Genomic DNA, 19288 nt, shown 5'->3' on the forward strand with positions numbered 1-19288 from the left:
ATCAGGCAGCCCTTCGGGCAACAGGTGAGTGCAACCAGTGGGGCTGCCTGGTGCTGCATCTCCTAGGCTCACTAGGCTTTTTTGGGGTGATGAGGGGAGAACTGAGTTCCTCCCCCCCCCCTTTCTGGAAATCCCTGGCCAGCCTGGGAAATTCTGGGGCTGGCCTTTCCATCTCTCTCTCTCTCTCTCTCTCTCTCTCTCTCTCCCCCCCCCCCCGTTTACTTCTCTCATTCTCTTTCTCTGTAATTCTCTCTGTCTTCCTTTCCCTCTTTTTCTATATTTCTCTCTCTTGTTTTCTTTCTCTCTCTTTCTTACTTTATTTCTTGCTATCATACTCTTTTTATTCTTTTCTTATCTCTTTCTCACTCTTGTTCCATCCTCTTTCTCTCTTTATATCTTACTGTTTTGTACTTTGTGCTGGTCGCTGACCGAAATAAATGTATCTGATTTGATCTTTCTCTCTCTTTCTTAATCACTCTCTTTCCACCTCTCTCTCTTTCCTATTCCTCCCCCCATGCGTGCCCTCATTGCATCAGCTACAACGGGCTTTGATTCTAGTCCATTAATAAAACACAATTTAGAAAAAATTAGGAACAGGTAAGTGAAGGTAAGGCTGTTAGCATTGCAGTTCTTAGCAGAGTTACATCCTCCCCAGTTATGCCCTGGATTTATTTTATGGCTTGTCTCAATACTGGTAATTCATATGTTGTTTTTATGATTTTACTGTATTGACTCTACTTTGTGAGCTGCATGGAGGGGCAACATACAAGCAATCAGTAGTATAACTCTCTTTTATTGCATCCCTTCCTTTCAGATCAGTACTTGAGACCTTCTTATTTGCGGTTCTGCTTTCTACATTCACTACTCTGCACTGCTTGTGTCTTCTGGGGCCAAATTTTCAGGTGTGGCTCCGAGTGTTCACTAAAAATGGGTAAGTTGTATGCATGTTTCTAACTGCAATTACCTAGGGACAGCTGAAATGAATTGCACTTAAGGAACTGTACTAAATCTAATTTCATGCAAAAATATAAAATGAGCAGAATGTAACGAATAATTTCGTTGTTGTACAGTGTAATATGAATATAACTTCCTGATAGAAGAACCTGCTTCTTTTAGTCCAGGAAATGACCCCTCTACCTTGATTTAGCTGATCTGGCCATATGGATCTGTGTTATGGTCAACTTGAAGCATGGCTATTAGTAATGCACTTTAATTAAAGTCTGATCCTTAAAGGCAACTCAAATTCCACTTGGTTCAGAACCATGCAGCCGTGTTATTGTTGGGTAATAGGTAGAACATGCACATCACAACCGTCCTGCAAACACTGCACTGGTTACCAATAAGTTATTGGATTTAATTCAAGGTCCTTACATCTGCATAACTGTCTCTCCTGCTGTGCTCTGCTGTGACAGTTTCACTCCTCTGGGCAAAGCTTAAGGGTGCCACCCGTCATATGGTCAGGATTGGCAGCTGCCCTCTCACATGCATTCTAACTGCTGCCCCCCCCCACTTGTCGGATTTACTTGCTTGAGGAGGTCAGAAAGGCCCCCATGCTTCTCTCATTCTGCAGAATATGCAAAACAAATGTTCAGGATAGGCATTTTACTGTGTTTATCTTGTACCTAGTAATCCATGTTTTGTATTGTTTGTAGTATACTTTGTCTTCAATAGTTTGTTTACGTTGTTCTCTAATTCTGTAATCCTAGTCCAATTGCATTGTTCATTGGTTGGTTTATGCTGTCTGCACTGTAATCAGCCTTGAGTCTTAGGGAGAAAAACAGACTATAAAAAAAAGTTGTGTTGAATAGGCCTGCAGACCTGTTCCACTCTGTTCCACCCTGCTCTTCAAGGTTCCTCTACCACCTGATGAGGCTTTTCTTTGTCAGGTAACCCACTGGCAGGTAACCCACTGTAAGGAATTGCCCACTGGGAAGGTCAGGACTCCCAGCTTCCCTTCCCAGATCTGAGGCATTGCCTCTGTCTCTCCTACTGTCCAGTACCTGGGGACATCGTGGGGACAATTTACTGCCTTGTGCAACTCTGGAGGAACAGTAACTTGCCAACTGCAGGCCTTCCCTCTGGTGCTTCTTTTACAATAGCATGTCCAAGACAGTGGAGAGGTCTATGTGGTAAAGAGAACCACTGCTAGCATCAAAATTTATGAAGTATTAATTAAAAGAAAATGTTCACAAACATACTTTTAGCACAGCACCAGATTGAGCAAGGGATTCGAAAGAAATGCATCCCTCTTTATATACATGCCCTATGCCCTATGAGATATTAAAATACAGGACAGACTCCTTAGCTTAGGAAATTACAGATCTCTACTGAGGCTCCATTAGCTTGGCGCTTTCTTCACTTGTCCAGGTCAACACATATCTAATGGGCTTCTCAATTAAGATTCTGTTTGCTCTGCTGGACTCAGTGCAAAAGAAGTTTCTCCTTGCTGTCAGGAGTTTTATCACCTCTTTTCCCTACCCACGTCCAAGATCAGGCTGGGTCAGAGAAGCTTTCCCTGCAAATTCTTCATGAATTCCTTCCTAAAGTCTCTCTAGTATTTAACACTTCCAAGTCTGTTACCTGTTTGAAAGGGGTGGGGAGAGCAGCCTTCCCATTATCTAGACCTATTAGCATTTGTAGGAAGGTGAGTTTAGGTGAATCTGGAAAGCAAATGAACTTACCCCCCCCCCCTTCTGCCTGTTCACTGCCTAGAGGGGGGTGGGAGTTTTAAAACTTGGAGTGAAGGTCAAATGTCCAAAGAAAAAAAATGCATTTCTTCACAAAAGTAAATAGGGATAATACGACCACTTGCCAGGTGTGTGGCAAGGATTGTGTACTTGTTAGTGCCTTCCTAAGAACACTTATCGGGGAATAAGGTCTAGTGAATAAAATGGGACTTATCTCTGAGTAGATCAGTTTAGGATTGCTCATGGTGACTGCTGTGTCTGAGTGAAATGCAGTAAGTTTTTGATGCAGTATTTTGTAATACTCTGAACTTTCTAGCATCAGATGCACTGCCTAGAATATGCTGAGCAACTTTGAACACTCTGTTTTTCAGACAAAAATATGACATTTAGTTGAAATGTCAGATCCATAGTATAGGAATTATTTAGTGAAATAACAAATTGGATTTGCCCGGGGGGGGGGGGATGCACAGAAAAAGAGGGCACTGCCATCATAAGGTAAAAGATGGCAAGATTTCTGTAAAAAGCCATGTAATTATTTGCAGGGAGATTTATTGGGAGGAACTTATTTGGAGGTGTCTTGAGAGAGCTGAGTAAGATGGCCTTAAGATGGACAAACTGCAGCGAAATTGATTAGAGATAAACTGGGTTGATAAAGAATAAGGGGGTAAATTAATTGAAGAAATAATGCTTTGGGTGCTGGATATTTGGGCCTCACTCTGTTTCTTATATTTGGTGGGCATCTTGCTTCTATCTCAGCCACAGTACTTCACATCTTGCCAAATGGATGTTACAACAGCAGGTGTTGGGTCAAAGGAACGTTCAGGCATCTGACTTCTGCTTTGGACTGAGTTGGATGCTGTGGGTAAATTGGTGGTCTCTATCTGGGTAGGGGGTTAGTATCTTTCTGTGTTTATGCAGTATTTCTTGTGTGTCCTGCAATGCAAGCTCCATAAATATGAACATCCTGTGTTAAATAGGCTCCCACCAGGAGGGCTCCCATGTCTTGTAGTTCTGCCGATAAGGAACAAGATAGCCACTCCTGGACTTTGTATTCTGGCACCTTTCATTGTAGCCAGTGTCACTGAGCTAATGACTGGCTGTCATGAGCCAGTAGTGGGAAAGAGCTGCTGTGAAGAGATTGTCAGGGCTAATGGAGCCAGGGAAATGCACTTTGAAAGAGTGTTCCATCATTGTGCAGTCATCACTGGCTAAAATAGCAGCTGAAATGAAAAGCCCCTGGTTGCCTACAGACAGTTGGTGATTTTGTTACCGCTGCCGTTTGAATCCTTCTCCCTCAATTTCCCCTCCAGTTCTTGAGCGAGGTGCTTATGTTGCATTTCTTAGGCTATGTCAGTTGCAACACTGACACTGATTATACTTGTGAAAATTGGAGTGAATATTAGCACTGTAAATGGTTTTGCTTCTCTTTGAATCGCAGTGTTTAGGCGTCTTTTTTTTAACCTCCTTGTGGAATTTTGGAGGAGTCCTTTCTCTTTGTATTACTACCGCTTTGTCCTCCTCTAAGTCAGGGATTCCCAACCGGTGGTCCATGGACCCCGGGGGTCTGCAGGGGCTCCATAGGGGTTCTGGGGCCTTTCCATGATAGACTTGGACACAAGCTAAGGAACTGGCTGCCTCTGTCTGGAGAGCTTGATGTGGTAAGCTGTGGGTGTAAAATCAAAGGGGGAAGTGGGTTGTGGCATGGCATGGGGGGTGGGGGTCTGGGCTGTCATCTCAGCATCTGCCCGTCTTTCTTGCCTACATGGAGTCACCATAGTAGTAGTAAAATTGGGGGGGGGGGAGTGAAAGAGGTGAAGAGTGCAGGTGTTATGTCACTTCTGGGGACATGGCTGGGAGATGTGACCAGTTGACATCATTCTAGGAGTCCTCGAAGGCTGAAAATTTATTTCAGGGGCTCCTCCATGGCCAAAAGGTTGAAAACGGCTGCTCTAATCGACAAGCCAGATACTACTGTATGTAATGGCATTATATTCTCACAACCTCTGCTTGCTTTATATCTATGTGTTATATCTTTCCTTTCCACTAAGGAGCTCATAGCAGAGTAAGTGATTCTCTCTTTGTCACAACAACCCTCTGAAATAGATTAGGCTGAGAGTGTGTAGCTGGTTCAGGGTTACTCAGCCAAGTTTATAGTAGCATGGCAGCTTGACTTCAGGCCTCCCAGATACTAGTTCAGCACTGCATACTGCACTATCCATTTGCATGGAGTGATTCCTGGCATCTCTTCTTCTGTATGCTAAAGTGCATTTTGCTATTGCACAAGTAACCCACCAGAACCTCAGCATTTTTTCCTTGTGTGGTAAGGGTTAGTAAGTAGGCTAAAACTGAGTAAGGATTGTTTTTCTTTTCAGTGTGCATTAGGCTGTCCTTACCACCTGGAGTATCATCTGCCATTTTCTTGCCCACTCCCTGTGTTATGAAAGCCTTCTGTAACTCCTCACAATCTGCTGTAGATTTTTATTGTTGTTATATCATCTGTGTATTTTCCTGTCTGGAAACTTTGTTAAACCCAGCTTTTCCAGATACCTTGTTGCCATCCTCTCTCTCTCTGTTACAAAAATGGTCCAGATGTAAGTGTGTTTCCCCTTTGTCTTTTGTTAAAATGCAATAAAGATTGTTAAGACTGGAATCATAAAACGTGCAGCTGCATTCAGCCAGAGCAAACAAATCTCGGTTTGTGATGGGCATAGACTGGGTTTGTTGTGGTGCATACCTGCTCCTTCTCTCTCCTCCCACTTATCCTTGTGTACAGAGAATGATTGAAGCCCCTCAAATCCTAGTTTGAGGGGAAGAAGCTTCAGTTTGGCCAGTTGCCTGCATTGGAATATATTGGAAACCAGGGAGCATCCATATTCCCTCTGCACATGTTGGGAGTGGGAAGGGAAGGATTACGTAAGGATGAGATGAGCCCATCTGAGGCTTCTTCATGATGTCCAAATGCTGCCTACATGGAGTCACCATAGTAGTAGTAAAGTGATGTGATATTTTTAAAGATGCTTTCTGCTGAGATCTCTTTGGCATGGTTCTGTCATAATGTGGTTTGGCACGTATGCAAGCAGGTTCTGTGTTCTGCACTCCATTTGCTTGGACACCGCTGATGTCTTCTCCTTGCTCACAAACCTTAGTTTGCCACTCCATCCAAATCATAGTCTGACTGTATCTTGCAGGGATCTTACAATTATAGTTGCCTGTTTGGGCTGTGCTTTGGCTTATGCTGAAACAAAGTCTGCTGTGAATATGCAAGAAGAGAAAGGTGAAAATGCATAAGCCACAATTCTCATGATACTAGACCATGGATTGACACTGGGCCTGGAGCAAGCCTTATGGTGGGATAAAAGCAGTCTCAGAATAGCCAGGAGAAGAAGTGTAACCCAGAAGTATTTGTTTATGCTAGAGTTGATTTTGTTGAAATGTTTCTCCTGCCTTGGTGATTTTGATTTATTTTGTGACTACTGTGAGAAAAGTTACTTTGCTCTCTCTGCATGTATAATCACCGTACTAATGTTGCAACCAGATGGCAAAGTATCTGTAAAAACAAAGCAATAAAGACTCAAATGCTTCTCTTGACAGCAAAGAATCATCGTGGTTAATTTATTTACCCGTTTTTAAACTTATGCAAATAGAATAAAAGGCTTCCTCTCTCCCCTTGTCACTCCCAGCTTTACTGTGTCCAACAGAAGATATCTGTAAGACTTGTTGGCCATGTCAAATGCAAGTTGGCCCCTGTGTCATATTTGCCCATGCATACTGTCTAAGGATATGTGTTACAGGGTGCAGGGTTGCATGAGATGATATTGCTTCAGCCTTTGTCATGTGGTCCAGATAGTTATAATGTGCTGACATTCAGTATCTGCAACATGCTTTCATAAGTAATCACTTTTCTCAGCAGGGGCAGAAAGAAATCCAACCCATTTTAAGTAAGATCCAAATCATGCTGTAAATAAACATAAATCCTGTCAGACTCCTGTGGGGAGACATCTGGCACCAGCTCCAGGAAGCGACAGCCCCTGGTGGTTGCTTGCATAGGTGCCCATCAGGCCTTGTCGAAACATTGCACAAGCATCTTGCTCTTAAGCCTGTTTAAAAGTCATTGATTTGAATCAAGTTTTCCCACTCTTGATTAGCATTCCTCCGCCATGAGCCTTTTGTGCCCTGCTGAACTTAATTAAAAAACTTAGTGTGCATACTGAAAATATCACAAGATTTACCAATGTAATAACTGGAGTTGCTTGCCTTGGACATGTTAGGAAATATTGGATGCTGCAGTTAAATATTTAAAACATCACTGCTATTGAAATTCCAATGAAGTTGCAAGTTATTTTGTTGTATAACTTAAGCAACTGCGTAGATGTGTAAAAATATTTTTTTTCTTTATACATAAAGCCAGTGGTCCCCAACCTTTCTGAGGTTGGGGACCGGCAGGGCATTGGGGCGCGGCCCGTGACCCGCGCCCGCGTGGGCCACGCCCACGCATCGGGCCGCACCCGCAAGCCACGCTCGCGCATCGGGCCGCGCCCGCGCATTGGGTTGCGCCCCGCGAACCGCGCCCGCACATCGGCCGCGCCTGCACGGGCGCGGCCCGGCCCCGATTTCCTCTCCCCGCCCTCCCGCAGTAAGAAGCTTCCCGGGCCGCAAGCTTGCGTCCTGGGAAGTTTTTTACTGCGGGGAGGGGGCGGGGAGAGGGAGCCGCGGCCCAGCGCCATGGCCTTCGCGGCCCGGCACCGGGCTGCGGCCCGCAGGTTGGGGACCACTGCATAAAGCCATAAGCAATTTGCAGTGATCCCATGGGGTTTTCCAGGCAAGGGATGTTCAGGGGTAATATGCTGTTGCCTGCCTCTGTGCAACAGCCCCAGACTTCCTTAGTGGTTTTCCAAGCAACTTCTGTCTGGGGCTGACCTTGCTGAGCTTCTGAAATCTCATAAGGTCAGGCTCTCCTGGTATACTCAGGTATTAAACTGGGTTGGCAATATATTGTTATTTTCAGGATGATTGCAAGGGGTAGTTATGTTACAGTGAAATAAAACAAAAGTCCGACGTCTTAAAGATGAACAGCATTTATTTAAGTATCAACTTGCATGTGTCAGAACTCATGTTCTCCGTGACTCATATCTGAGGAAGTGAGCCATGATTCATGAAAGCTCAGACTGAAATACATGTTAGTGTTGGAGGAAAGGCAACTCAGCATACCTGGGCATGGGCGGGGGCCACTATATTGCTCTAAATCTGTCTCAGTGTGATCTTAATGAATTGGGTGCCTCTCTTTGTCTAATCCATATCCCATCTAGGCCTTGTTGTACTAAGTACTTAGTGCCACTGAACTTCTGTTCTATTTGGTTACCTGCAAGACCATCAAGGCTTTTAATTGGAAGCTAGTGCGTTTTGATCAGTGACCCTGAGTTTGAAGATACACTACATGCACGGCAGCTCTGCGCATGTGTGTTTCCACCACCAGGGAGCGCTAACATGCATGCTCGTTGATGACCGCCGGCATGCCGGCGGCCGCGCCTGCATCTTCTCCCCCAGCTCTCACAGCAGAAAATGAGCCAGGCTGCGAGTGAAGCGGCCGCTTTGGTGGCCGCTTCTCTCAGTTCCTGGTGAGCTTCTCTCTGCGGTGGGGGGAGAGGCAGGCGTGGCAGCCCATCACCAAGGCCTTTGCGGCCCACTAGTGGGCCGGGGACCGGGGGTTGACAGCCCTTGCCTTAAGTGACACTGTTCGCCCTTGCGGGCTACATGGCGGCACAGAGCTGGTAGGGGCGACCCCCTGCCTCCCTGCTCCCCCTGGCTCCTCCCCACCTCCTCTGGCCGTGCTGCTGCACTTTTACCTTGTCTGGGCCTCCTAGCCCCAGCATAAAGCGCGCCGGTGCAACCCAGCATGCCCCGCTCCCTTGCGTTCACGGGAAACAGCGGGGCATTGTGCCCCACTGCAATGGTACGCCGCCAGCGCACGGAATCTGGCGCCATGCATAAAGGGCCTTACTGATGCATCTACTGTACTATTTAAAACTTTTCAGTAGAGCTCAGTTAAGAAGAGTGGGCTTTTATATACCACAGGTCAGTACCCAAAGGAGTTTTCAAAGTGGTTTACAGTTGCTTTCCCTATCTCTCCCCACAACCTTGTGAGGTAGCTGGGGCTGAGAGAATTGTGACTGGCCCAAGGTCACCCAGCTGGCTGCATGTAGAGGAATGGGGACTCAAATCCAATTCTCCAGATTAGAAGTCACTACTGTTAACCACTTCACCACACTGGTTCTCAGTATGGAGAATATTGCTGTGTCCTAAAAGTTAGAACAAAGATTATATGTAAGAGTCCCTCAAGTCACGTGGAGTCCCTAAATTGCAACAGTCTGGATGATATTTTCTCTTGAAAATGGATGGAATAGTCTTGGCAGACTTTCCCCTGTGGTTCAGTGGTAGAGAATCTCCTTGGCATATAAAAGGTCACAAGTTCAATCCCTGGTATCCCCAGTCGAATGACCAGGCAGTAGGAGAGGAGAAAAACCACTGGCTGAAAACCTGGAGAGCCATTGCCAATCTGGGTAGGCAACACAAACCTCAACGGGCCAAGAGTCTGATTAAGTAGAAGGCAGATTATATTTATGACGTTGTGGAACTGCAGGGCTGGCATGGCAGTGTTTTCTGGAGCTCTGCCTGCCTGTGAGATAGATATGCCACTTCATAGATGAGGCAGAGTGAGATGTGCTCAGCAGGTTTCAGCAAGGATGAACATATGATGGATGTCTAAACAATTAATCCTGAACCGAGAAGCAGTATGTGTTTGGGTTAAGCATTCTGTGCCTCCTTTTCCCCATAAAAATACAGAAAGCATTTCATTATCCATAAAACATTTAAGAATAAACACAAACAATAGACACAATAACAGAGCTGTTCTGCCAGGTCTATGGTTGAGGCCTGAAGATTACGTCTAATGTGTGCTGGCCTCCTTGTCCTAACTCACCCTTTGATGCCTATTGAAGGTATATGTCATGGCTCACTGTACCCCATCTTCTGGAAATAGGAGATGATTCTCCATGAATTAGTGATATTTATTTCATGTTACTATTATTTTATATTTATATTATACTGTGAGTATTTTAATCTCGTGAGCAGCCTTGAGCCTTATGGGAAGAATGTCATACAATTATTAATAACAATAAAATCAATTCACAGTAAAATCACTCAGCAGCAAGATTATTATTAAGTTTGAAGCCTTGAAATAAGTCTCTCAGCAGCCATATAAATGGCAATTTGAAACAATCCAAACTGTTAAAGATTTTAAGCTTCAAACTCTTGTTGCGAGGGTAAGGTAAAGGTAAAGGTATCCCCTGTGCAAGCACCGAGTCATGTCTGACCCTTGGGGTGACGCCCTCTAGCGTTTTGATGGCAGACTCAATACGGGGTGGTTTGCCAGTGCCTTCCCCAGTCATTACCGTTTACCCCCCAGCAAGCTGGGTACTCATTTTACCGACCTCGGAAGGATGGAAGGCTGAGTCAACCTTGAGCCGGCTGCTGGGATCGAACTCCCAGCCTCATGGGCAAAGCTTTCAGACGGCTGCCTTACTACTCTGCGCCACAAGAGGCTCTTGTGGCGAGGGTAGTGAGCCACTTAAAAGCATATAAAGATGCTATGTTGGTGGGAATACCCCAAGGTTGGTGTGTCTCTGAAAAAAGGTAGTGTTTCAGATATTGTATGGAAGATGCTTCAGAAACACAGGACTGAAAGGTGAGTTAGAAATGAATGGCTTATGTTTTGTAGTTTTTAAATGTATGATATTTTTCAGCTTGATACTTGTTTAGTGAGAAACGTCATTTGATTGGGACTTTATCCCAAGTAAATGTGCATTGGATGGATTGCTAGGTCAGATGAATCTAAGGCTATGAATAAATTTATTGCTTAAGGTTACTGAAAATGAAAAATTCTTTTTGGTTTCCAGGGCTATGTCCATCTGGGATAACAACCTGCAGATCACAACGATGTGCAGCATGGTGGGAGCATGGTTTGGAGCATTTCCTATTCCCCTGGATTGGGATCGCCCATGGCAGGTTAGTTTCTTGGTCTAATATGGATGAACAGAATTGCTTTGTTTGGTTCAAACTAAGATCATCTGGCCTACCACTGTGCTTCTAGTAACAGCTACTCAGATCCCTCTGCTATATGTATAATGAGGGTATAGCACTGTCATATTTTGCTCCCAGCATCTGATATTCAGTGGAATGCTACCTTGGTTCATGCTGACTTAGATATAGTGGCTAATAGCCATTGATATAAAGGTTATTACAGAATTTGTCCAATGTGTTTTAAAGCTATCTGGATGATGGATCTTTGTTACTTCTGAAAATCATAGAACTGTAGAGATGGAAGGGGCCATGCAGGCCATCTAGTCCAACTCCATGCTCAATGCAGGATCAGCCTAAAGTAGTGGCTCTCAACCTGGGGATTGGGACTCCTTTGGGGGTCGCCTTTCACAGGGGTTGCAGCAGGGCAAGCAGCTTGGCTGGAGAGGGGGGCACTGCCACTGGTGCTGCTCCTCCTGCAGGTGCCCGCACTCAGCTGCCAGCTGCTCCAGCAGTGCCTCCAGCGCAGTGCAGGCTCCTGACAGCCCCTCCAGGTGATGGCGCAGCTTGGCGGGACAAAAGGCAGAACTGAACTGAGAAACCCCAGAAAAAAAACAACAATTGATATACAATGGGTCTTCATGCAATTGGTCAATTTTGGTTTAAATTCTGTAAAAGAACACTTGCATAATTTTATGGTTGGGGGTCACCACAACAGGAACTGTATTAAAGGGTCGCAGCATTAAGGAGGTTGAGAACCACTGGCCTAAAGCATCCAGGATAAGTATCTGTCCAGCCACTGCTTGAAGACTGTCAGTGAAGGAGAGCTCACCATCTCCTTAGGCAGCTGATTCCACTGCTGAACTAATCCAGTTGTGAAAAACTTTCTCCTGATATCTGGCTGATACCGTTCTATATGTAGTTGAAGGTCATTACTTAAACCTGATCCGGAATTCAGTTGGGAGCCAGTTGAGTTGTTGGAGTATCAGTCGGATGTGGGATCTCCATGGTTTATCTGTGAGGATCCTAGCTACGGCATTCTGAACCAATTGTAGTTTCCAGATTGAAGATAAGGGTAGGCCTGCGTAGAGCGAGTTGCAGAAATCCAGTCTAGAGGTGATCGTCGCATGGATCACAGTGACTAGGTGTTCTGGGGCCAAGTAGGGTACTAGTAGCTTGGCTTATCATAGCTCGTAGAAGGCCTGCTGCACTACTTTCGTGATCTGTGCCTTCATGGAGAGGGAGACATCGAGGATCGCACCCAGTTTCTAGTGGGGTGGGCTACTGCTAATCACATTCCATCCAGGCTCAGCAAGCATGCTTCCTCGCTTGGTCCCTTCTTACCCAGCCACAGGACCTCCAGTTTGGTGTAGTGGTTAGGAGTGCGGACTTCTAATCTGGCACGCCGGGTTCGATTCTGCACTCCCCCACATGCAGCCAGCTGGGTGACCTTGGGCTCGCCACAGCACTGATAAAGCTGTTCTGACCAAGCAGTGATATCAGGGCTCTCTCAGCCTCACCTACCTCACAGGGTGTCTGTTATGGGGAGAGGAAAGGGAAGGCGACTGTAAGCCGCTTTGAGCCTCCTTCGGGTAGAGAAAAGTGGCATATAAGAACCATCTCTTCTTTTCTTCCTCTTCCTCTTCTTCCTCCTCTGCACTAGGTGTGCAAGAGGGCATATGAAAATGTTAAATAAGATAGGAGAGAGGACTGCCCTTGTGGGGTGGTGACAGCTAGATATTCTCTCTCCTATTTCTAACCTCTGTCTGTGACTCCGGAGGAAGGAGATCAGCCATTTGAGGGCTGTCCCACGTATCCCAGCGTCAGTGAGGTGTTGAACTAAGAGCTCAACTGGGTCAGATGCAGCGCTGACTCGCCTCAGTCCAGCTGGTGGCGGAGGTTGTCCATCAGGGCGACAAGCACTGTATCTGTCCCATGGCCAGGTCGGAAACTGGACTGAAATGGGTCAAGGGCTGAAGTTTCCTCCAGGAATGTTGATATCAGGTCCTTCAACCAACTTCCCCAGGAACATTAAGTGAGAAACGGGGCAGTATTTGTCAAGCTCCTGCAAATCCAGAGATGTTTTTTTGAGCAACGGGCATACCACAGCCTCTTTTAATCCTTCTGGGAATTTTCCTGTTGAAAAGGAGAGATTGATTATTTCCCGGGGGGGGGGGGAGCTATTATGTCCTTTGTTTTTAGGAGCCATGATGGGCATGGATCTTGTAGGCAAGTGGTTGTCTTTCTACCCCCTCTTCTAGATCAGTGGTCCCCAACCTTTTTATCACCGGGGACCACTCAACGCTTGACAATTTTACTGAGGCCTGGTAGGGGGGGTAGTTTACTCCTCTACTCTCAACAACTGCCCTAACGCTCTCTGATCGCTATGGTAATGTTTAAACATCCCTTCAAAATAAGATACAGACACGCCACAACAATGAACATAAGGAACATTTTATTTTCATGGAAATTTTAACACATGACAATGACAAATCAATGGGAATCCTGGGCTTGTTTCTCTGCAACAAGATAGTCCGATCTGGGAGTGATGGGAGACAATGACACCCAAAGTGTGTTGTAAAGGGCCAGGGGGGGGGGAAGGCGTCCTTCGTGGCCCACCTCCAATTAGTCGACGGACCACGTGGTCTGTGGCCCACAGGTTGGGGATCGCTATTCTAGATCACTGATTAAAACGTTGAAAAGTTCCAGACCCAGTAGTGAGTCCTGTGGCACCCCACTGCTCACCTCCCTCCCTCTGATGAAATGCTAACAATAAAATCAGCTGCTAAAATACTGTGTCTGCAAGCTGAAAAGAGAGAAAAACTTGTCCGCAGCCTTGTAGCATATTTAAGATACATAATCTGAATGCCTTTTTTTCATTTTAGATTTGTTGCACGTACATGGCCCCTCATTGTCCTCTCTTTTTTTAAAGCTGATCTGACATCTTTTGTGTTTTCCCATTGTGTGATTTGTCTAAAGAAGATCTGAATAAAGTCTCTAAGGCCCAGGATATGTTTTGTCAACTGCAAGGAAATGGAATTTCTACAGTTAAGTAATAGAGAAATGGGGTTTATGTGGTTGTCCCCATTCCTTCTGCATTCAGGTAGTGCAGATGTACAATCACTTTTCTTATTTGTGGTGCAGAACTGTGATTCCTGCAGTCCAGTGTTTGCCCACTTCATCTTAGCTCCATGGCTGTCACAGGAGGCCATGTATTCGTGTGCCATCTGAGAATGTGGCCCCTTGTGCCTGTAGCTTCCTTCCATTAAAGCACTTAACAAAATGCATTTGAACATGGCTACTGGCTCCAAATTGATCTGCAAGCGTGGCATAGCCAAGCTCTGCATTGAAAACCTAGCTTGCAGTTTCAGAGCTCTGGCAAGCTTTGGTCTTTGGCTGCATCTAAAAAGAAATGTGAAGCTTGCAGGAAAGGGATACATTCATCTGCCTGAGCTGCTGATGACAATTGTTGCCATTTAAGAGCTTCTGTAATTTTTGGGTCATTTGTGATCCTTTGGATTTTAAAAACAATTGTGGAGGGGGGAAATCACCTTTATTCGGTAATGAGAACTGGATTGAGATGTTCCATGAGTACATGGTTCCCTCAGTTACAGAGGTCTGCAGCCAGCATCTCTGGACCTTGCAATTAGTGATGTTGCATGGGGAACCACTATGATGAGAGAGTGCTAGACTAGGGAGCTGGGAGGCACACCCAAATCCCTATACAGCTATGGATGCTTTCTGGGTGACTTTGGGTCTTCAAAGGCATTTTGTTTGTTTATTTATTCATGCATGCATGCATTCACTCAGTTTTTATACTGCCCTTCCTTGCGGCTCAGGGCAGTTCACAGGAAACATGAAAACATATACAACGTGAATTCAGTAACTGCAGTGATCAACAGCAACACACGCACTGACCATTGAATATTTAATTTCCCACTGTTTAACTATAAACATTTTGACCATAACCCTGCAGATCAGGAAGGGGGTTTTGGAGGGACCAACAGATGTCAGTTTCACTGGCCTCAACCAAATGCTTAGTGGAAAAGGTACATTTTGCAGGCCCTGCGAAACTGTGCTATGTCAGAGACTGGATCTCCTCTGAGAGCTCATTCTACCAAGGGAGGGGAGGCCAGGAGAGAGAACAACCTGGCCCTGATTGAGGCCAGGTGAGCTTCATTGGGGCTAGGGATCACCAGCCAGTTGGAGTTGGCTGAGCGTAATGCTCTTTGGGGGGGCATGTGCAGAGAGGCAGTCCCTCAGGTACACTCCCCTGGCCATATATGGCCTTGAAAGTGATTACCAGGACTTTATCCTGGATCCAGGATTCAACTGGTAACCAGTGTAGCCTTTGGGAGTATGGGCTGCATATGTCACAACAGCAAAGTGTTATGGCCCCACGTCTTGTTTCCTCCCACTTAAGCGGCTCTTCCATAGGAAAAAGAACCACTTAAGCTGGAGCAAGATCCTTAGGCTGGAGCTTAGTGGAGCAGTAGGACAGGGGTGGAATCCATCCCATAACTCCCAAGGTGCTTTTTAAAAGTGGCACATGGTATTCTGTCTTGATGTATCTTGTACTAGTGGATGTGCTTCCAAACAATCACTCAAACAGCCCTATATTGTTTTAACATTTAGGTGTTAAGAAAAAGCAGAAAGGCAAGGCCTTGGGTAGATAGTAAACAGAAGCCTGGGTGAGAGAAGGCAAACAATAACATGTGGTGGGTCTTTGCAGGGCCCCTGGGAATGTTACCCATCACCATGTTAGAAAAAGCCAGGTGGTCCCGGCAAGCTACAAGAAGCCTGATCCACCCTTTCAGAGAGCTTTATGAAGAAGCAGAAGGGATTGTTTTGGCAGAAAGTTGGGGGAGGAAGTTGCTGGACAATGTTTCCTTATTATTGAATTATGTGTTTGTGTAGAATGTTTTTGTCCAGCTTTCCCATCATATATAGTGTTTTAGCCAGCTTTTTAAAAATCCATCAGATATATAACAGATTAATTATACATGCATGCATGCACAAAAATGATGAGCTAATATTGCTTCAGTGGCTTCAGCCCAGGCTTCAAGTTCTTCTTCGCACTGTGACTTTGGATTCCGTTTTTTCTTCTGGCCTCAGCTGCTATGGGATGAAAACTCCCCTTGCTTCTCAGTCCTCTATGGAACAGGCTGCCAAAGTGACCTTTAGCATGCATAGTGGGTGGTGTGCTTCTCCTGGGCTATTGTCCCCATGCTGCTATTGTCCCCATGCTGTAGACCTCTTACTGCTCCTTTCTTTAGAGATGCACCTGGTGACTGCTAGCTGGTTGTTCTTTTATTCTGCACACATGTATCTGTGTGCATGCATCTGTACACATATATACATGCACACAAACAGGCTTCTAAGTTGACACTCCACAGCCAGATGTTGTCACTCCCCATGAGACCCCTTCCTTCTCCAGAGTTATCCAGAGGGGTTAAGCTGTAGCAAATTTTAATGGACAAAATGGCCACTGACAAAACACACAGATCCCACTTTACACAATTCTCATTTTTTTATTATATCTTTTGAAAATGGATGAAGTTTGTAATGTTTCTGTGTAAATAGGTGCTTATCTTAATGATGGACTAAGACAGTACAATATGTGATTTACTGCAGTAGAAACTATACAGCCTGCATTTATTGGATAAGGTAAAAGAATTATTAACAGTTGACTTTCAGGACTCAGGAAATATTGATTGGAGAAGTTTTATATTCTTTTATGGAATGAGCATTCCACAAATCTTTGGTCATTGCTCCAGGAGAAAAACGCTTATTCCAGGATGCCTGGGCAGGATTGGGTGGGAATGGGAGGTAGACCTTTGGTATTGAAGTTGTGTTAATGTGTTAATAATGGCAAAAAAGGAGATGATTCTAGGAGAGCAGCTTTAGTTATATCTGTGTTCCTTTGATATAAACAGACTGCTTGGTGCCTGAGGAATGTATATCTCAAGGACTTCCTTAATGGTCCCCTCCTGGAATTTCTTGTACCTATGAAGAAAATCGCTATACTTACTTTTATGTAGAAATTATACCCACTGTAAAAACTCATTCATTAGGTAATGGTCTTGGCAGTGGATTTGGGTCTTTTCACTGTCTAGGATATAAAAATCGAAATCTCTATTAATTAACATAAGAACTTTGGGGTCTTTTGAATGTGCTTTTTCAGAGTAAGCTTGGAGGAAACTGTTGGTATGTGTCCCTCCCCCCCCTCCCCCCACACCTGGAAGTTTTGAAAACTGAAGGGTTAGAACATCAGTTGATGAGAGGGGATAACCATATTATTCCTCTGCCTCCTATGTGGCTTTCTCCATTACATACATTTCCTGAGTGGTATAGGAAACGACGGCATGTAATTAGCAGCCATGATATTAAGGCAACCCTCAACCCATCCCTGACTAACAAGAATGTAAGATTTTGTTTTAACTTCCACAGCATCATCATCTCATTTGTATCCTGATTCCTTTTCCCAAGGAGTTCTGGGTGGCCTAGACATGTACTCCTTTCCATTTTATCCTCATATCAACCCCATGGGCTAAATTTGACTGGGCTAAGCTTTGTGGCTGAGTAGGGCTTATGTTTCCTTGATCCAAGTCCAGCATTCTAGCTGCTGTACTACACTGACATTCTTTACAATAGTTTAGGTTTCTGTATGCACAAAAGTCCTTGCAGAAGTGCTAAAATTATTCTTTACGCCCTGCTTGTGTTCATTGAAAGTTTTTTTTAATTCTCGCTTTTCCCTTCACGTGCACAAGACTTAATGCAAGGTATTTCTTCTGAAATAATTTCACATATAAATAATGGGAAGCATCAGTTGTACATTGTGTTGCTCTATGCCTACATTATTTCATTCAAAATATACTGAAGCACTGTGTGTTTCCTGCTGCCCTGGCACTGTTAGCCTATGCATGCAGGACTGACTATGCTTTCCTTTTTGCCTGTGCATAGCGAGACCCAAGCCATTGGGCAAAAGTAGTCCATAGTTATAATGCCATAATTATAGCCTCTTTGCCTAAAAGTGATAAATCTCTTTTTAAAAAAGCCTTGCCAATAAATGAAAGTTAAAACTTGTGAACGTTTCTATGTCCAACATGCAAAAAGAAGGAATAATTTCTTTCTTCCCCCCTCTCCCTTGTATGCAAGTCAAGTAACTAAGCCATCAGCACCCACAAATATGAACCAAGCACACTCTTAAAGTGCAGCCTTCAGCAAAAATTAGTTCCTTTAGAGGTGGCTATTTATAATGCAGTATGAGCTATTAAATTAATGAGGCAATAAAATTCAGTTGCCTATAAATAGAAATAGTCCTACCATATATTGTACTAAATATCACTTAATTTATTCTCCAAAAAAATAGATTGGTGGCTAAACTATTTTTCATTGTAACTTCCAGATTATTTTTTAATATCATGTTTTAGGAAAATTTGCTAATTAAGTTACTCTGTTAAAACTGAAAACTATAACATATACCTACTTAAACCAGAAGCATTTTTTCCTTTTTCCTTTGCATCTCTCTGAAAATTGCAGTTTTGTGATTCTTTTAAAAAACTTGAAGTACCCCACTAATAATATGGTCCTGAATGAATATATAATACTGTCTAACAAGGCAGACTTTTAGGAGTCTGCAGCAGCTAACTGGTGAGTTACTCGTGGCATGTGGGCTGCTGTAGCATAACTTAAACATTCCATTAAAAATTGCAAAAAGATCTGCTCTGGGTTTTTACCCACTCTGTGTTATTTATCTGATATCTTCATTTCAGGTGCTATTTCTAGTCCATGTTGTGTTTCTAGGACAGAACCGAACATGGTAATATGCTGGGTGGGTGGGAGAGTAGCTTGGGATATTATTAATTACTCAGCAGTTGCTCTCATAAAAGAAAAGGTTAGTGACCCTTTCTTTAGCCCATCCAGCTCATAACAGTTTACTCAGACTGACAGCCATTCTATAAAATCTTAGACTGAGATTTCTGACTCTTGATGGACACCCAAGACCTTATAATGAGAAATGCCAGGGAATGAATGGCCATCTACCTGCAAAGCACTGTGCTCTTCTACTGAACCTACCCCATTGGATTGGCATGAAGCAAATGGAAATGTTTTAATTCTCTTCAAGCATGACAGAGAAATGAATACTAAAATTCTTAAGGCTTACTTTGAGATTTTGTTTTGTCCATCATATAATCAACTGCACAGTATAATTACAAGTGTACAGTATAAAATATTTTCTGAATTTTTGAATAGAAAAGCAGGGTACAAATCTAATTGGCAAATACATGTTATGCTCTTTCCAAAGCATAGCTCTGTATTGGACATTCTGATAAATACAGATTACTCACCCTGCTTCTTGATATCCATTAGTGATTGTGTACCAGAAAGCTTATTGACTCATCACAGTGGGAGCTGAGCATTGATAGCTTGTACAGCCTTCCAGACCAGCATTGTATGACAGTTTGAGTAGCCACTGCTGGAGATTAAGCCTTCTTTCTTGACACCCCCAGTAGGGTGGATACCTC

At 44.2% G+C, this 19288-nt stretch overlaps 1 protein-coding gene across 3 annotated transcripts in view; it reads left to right on the forward strand.

Moving 5' to 3' along the window:
* Positions 1–19288, forward strand: part of PIGF (phosphatidylinositol glycan anchor biosynthesis class F) — a 66657-nt gene that overhangs the window by 5187 nt on the left and 42182 nt on the right. For all 3 annotated transcript variants that reach the window (XM_077337124.1, XM_077337109.1, XM_077337116.1), the window contains exons 4-5: positions 815–931; positions 10640–10748. In XM_077337124.1, the coding sequence (XP_077193239.1) occupies positions 815–931; positions 10640–10748 (226 nt within the window). The remainder of the gene's footprint in view (positions 1–814; positions 932–10639; positions 10749–19288) is intronic.

The sequence above is a fragment of the Paroedura picta genome, chromosome 1, assembly GCF_049243985.1.
Source record: "Paroedura picta isolate Pp20150507F chromosome 1, Ppicta_v3.0, whole genome shotgun sequence".
NCBI lineage: Eukaryota > Metazoa > Chordata > Lepidosauria > Squamata > Gekkonidae > Paroedura > Paroedura picta.